The 2500-nt window shown below is 47.8% G+C and overlaps 1 protein-coding gene across 3 annotated transcripts in view; it reads right to left on the bottom strand.

The window, feature by feature from the left end:
* Window positions 1-2500, bottom strand: part of LOC113803929 (multiple epidermal growth factor-like domains protein 6) — a 124804-nt gene that overhangs the window by 798 nt on the left and 121506 nt on the right. For all 3 annotated transcript variants that reach the window (XM_070135806.1, XM_070135807.1, XM_070135805.1), the window contains 3 exons: window positions 1557-1697; window positions 833-946; window positions 237-371 (listed from right to left, as the gene is read on the bottom strand). In XM_070135806.1, the coding sequence (XP_069991907.1) occupies window positions 237-371; window positions 833-946; window positions 1557-1697 (390 nt within the window). The remainder of the gene's footprint in view (window positions 1-236; window positions 372-832; window positions 947-1556; window positions 1698-2500) is intronic.

Below are 2500 nucleotides of genomic sequence, written 5' to 3'. Positions count from 1 at the left end.
TTTAGATTTAGTTCTGATTTATTATTATCATTATTATTATTATTATTATTATTATTATTATTATAAAAATAGTAACGTTAACTCATTCCTGGAGCAGAGTTTTCTTTTCTCAGGAACTTTGAGGGAAGAAAATCTTACATTGAAAATAATAAAAACGTGTTAAAAAGAGTCCAGACTGTACCGCAATCTTATAAAGCCTAAACCACATATTTTAAACATAAGAAATTCATCCTTACGGTCTTTCTCCTGACACGTTGGCCCGATCCAGCCCGGCGGACAGGTGCATTGACCTGTCGCAGGGTCACAGGTCGCACCATTCCGGCACTCACACTGCTGCTGGCACCCGAGCCCGTACCGCCCAGGGCCGCACTCTGGAAAGGGCCGGGCGAGTTGTAGTCAGTGGGGGTTGGGTTCGGAGTTGAGCGCACACACACACACACACACACAATCTGTCTCTCTGTCCCTGTCTGTCTGTCTGTGTGTCTCTCTCTCTTTCTCTCTCTCCCCATCTCTCTTTCTTTTTCTACCCCCACCCTCTGTCTGTCTGTCTGTCTGTCTGTCTGTCTGTCTGTCTGTCTGTCTCTCTCTCCCCCCCATCTCTCTTTCTTTTCCTTTTTTCCACACACCCTTCTCTCTTTCTCTCTGTCTGTCTGTCTGTCTGTCTGTCTGTCTGTCTGTCTGTCTCTGTCTCTCTCTCTCTCTCTCTCTCTCTCTCCCTCTCTCTCTCACACACACACACACACACACACACACACACACACACACACACACACACACTCCCTACGTAGCCACTTCTGAACTAAAATCAAACGAGGGTTAAAATCCAACTCACGCATCTCACATCCGGGTCCCTTGAATCCCGCAGGACACAGGCACTCTCCTGTGTCTTTCCGGCAGGGGTGAGGGCCGCATTGGCACTCCTTTTGGCACTCGAGGCCGAACGTCCCTAGGATGAAGGATAAAGGATGAAATAGCTGATAAAAAAGGTCGCTGGAGAAGTGTTATTTGTCGGTTTATCTGTCTATCTGTTTATTCATTTATTTATTCATTTTATTCTCGTATTTATTTATTTTATTCTCTTTTTTGATGTGTCGCGTTAGCTATTGTCGTATTTCATCTGGCCTGACATATTTTTATTTTACTATACTTTATTTCTCTTTTTTTCTGAAAGTGTGTTTGAAATTATTATTTCTGTTTATTTTCTCTGCTGCACATGGAAAACTATATGGATTAAAGACATTACTTCCCATGTCTCAAAGTCACCATTAGCCATAAAACCATTAACCACCCTTGGCCACCCACTCACCCAACCCACCCGCCTTGACCACCCAACCGCCATCATCTTTGACCACCCAACCACCCTTGACCAACTCACCCATCCACCCTTGACCCACCCACCCTTATGCCACCCATCAATCCTTATCCCACCCACCCACCCATCCCTATGCCGCCCACCCACCCATCCAACCATGCTTAACCCACCCACCCACCCACCTTCAACCCACCCACTCACCCACTCTCAACCCACCCACCGACCCACCGTTCCCGAAACTAACCTTCCGGGCATCTGTCGGCGCAGGTGTCCCCCGTCAGGCCAGGAGGACAGATGCACTGGCCGCTGTATGGGTTGCACGTGGCGTCGTTCTCACACTCACAGACTTGCGTGCAATAGTCGCCGTGGAACCCAGGGGGGCACTCTGCGGGGGGGGGGGGGGAGGTTACACGGTTGCAAAAGATATGTATCTTTTTTCTATGTGTGTATTATGTGTGTATATGTACGTATATATGTATTATGTGAGTGTGTAGTGTGTAGTGTGTAGTGTGTAGTGTGTGTAGTGTGTGTGTGTGTGTGTGTGTGTGTGTGTGTGTGTGTGTGTGTGTGTGTGTGTGTGTAGTGTGTAGTGTGTGTATGTGTGTGTGTGTGTGTGTGTGTGTGTGTGTGTGTGTGTGTATGTGTGTGTGTATGTGTGTGTGTATGTGTGTGTATGTGTGTGTGTGTATGTGTGTGTGTGTGTGTGTGTGTGTGTGTGTGTGTGTGTGTGTGTGTGTGTGTGTGTGTGTGTGTGTGTGTGTGTGTGTGTGTGTGTGTGTGTATGTGTGCGTGTGTGTGTGTACGCATGTGTTTATGTATGTCAGTTTATTCATGAAGACTGATATAATATGCTGTACAGGCATGGATTTACTAAGAGACAAATGGACCATAAATGATGGATGGGGCAGAAGCAGGTAGACAAGTAGACGAAGATGGGGAAGGAGGGAGAGAAGGAGAGAGGGAGAGAAGGAGGGAGGGAGAGAAGGAGGGAAGGAGGGACGGAGAGGAGGGGGGGAGAGAAGGAGGGAGGGAGAGAAGGAGAGAAGGGAGAGAAGGAGAGAAGGGAGAGAAGGAGAGAGGGAGAGAAGGAGAGAGGGTGGGAGGGAGAGAAAGAGAGAGAGAGAGAGGGAAGGAGAGAGAGAGAGGGGGAGAAGGAGATAGAGAGGGGGAGAAGGAGAGAGAGAAAGA

The sequence above is a fragment of the Penaeus vannamei genome, chromosome 21 (genome assembly GCF_042767895.1).
Source record: "Penaeus vannamei isolate JL-2024 chromosome 21, ASM4276789v1, whole genome shotgun sequence".
In the NCBI taxonomy this organism is placed as follows: Eukaryota; Metazoa; Arthropoda; class Malacostraca; order Decapoda; family Penaeidae; genus Penaeus; species Penaeus vannamei.
The sequence above is the reverse complement of the archived record's forward strand: the minus strand, read 5'-3'. Positions and strand labels throughout refer to the sequence as shown.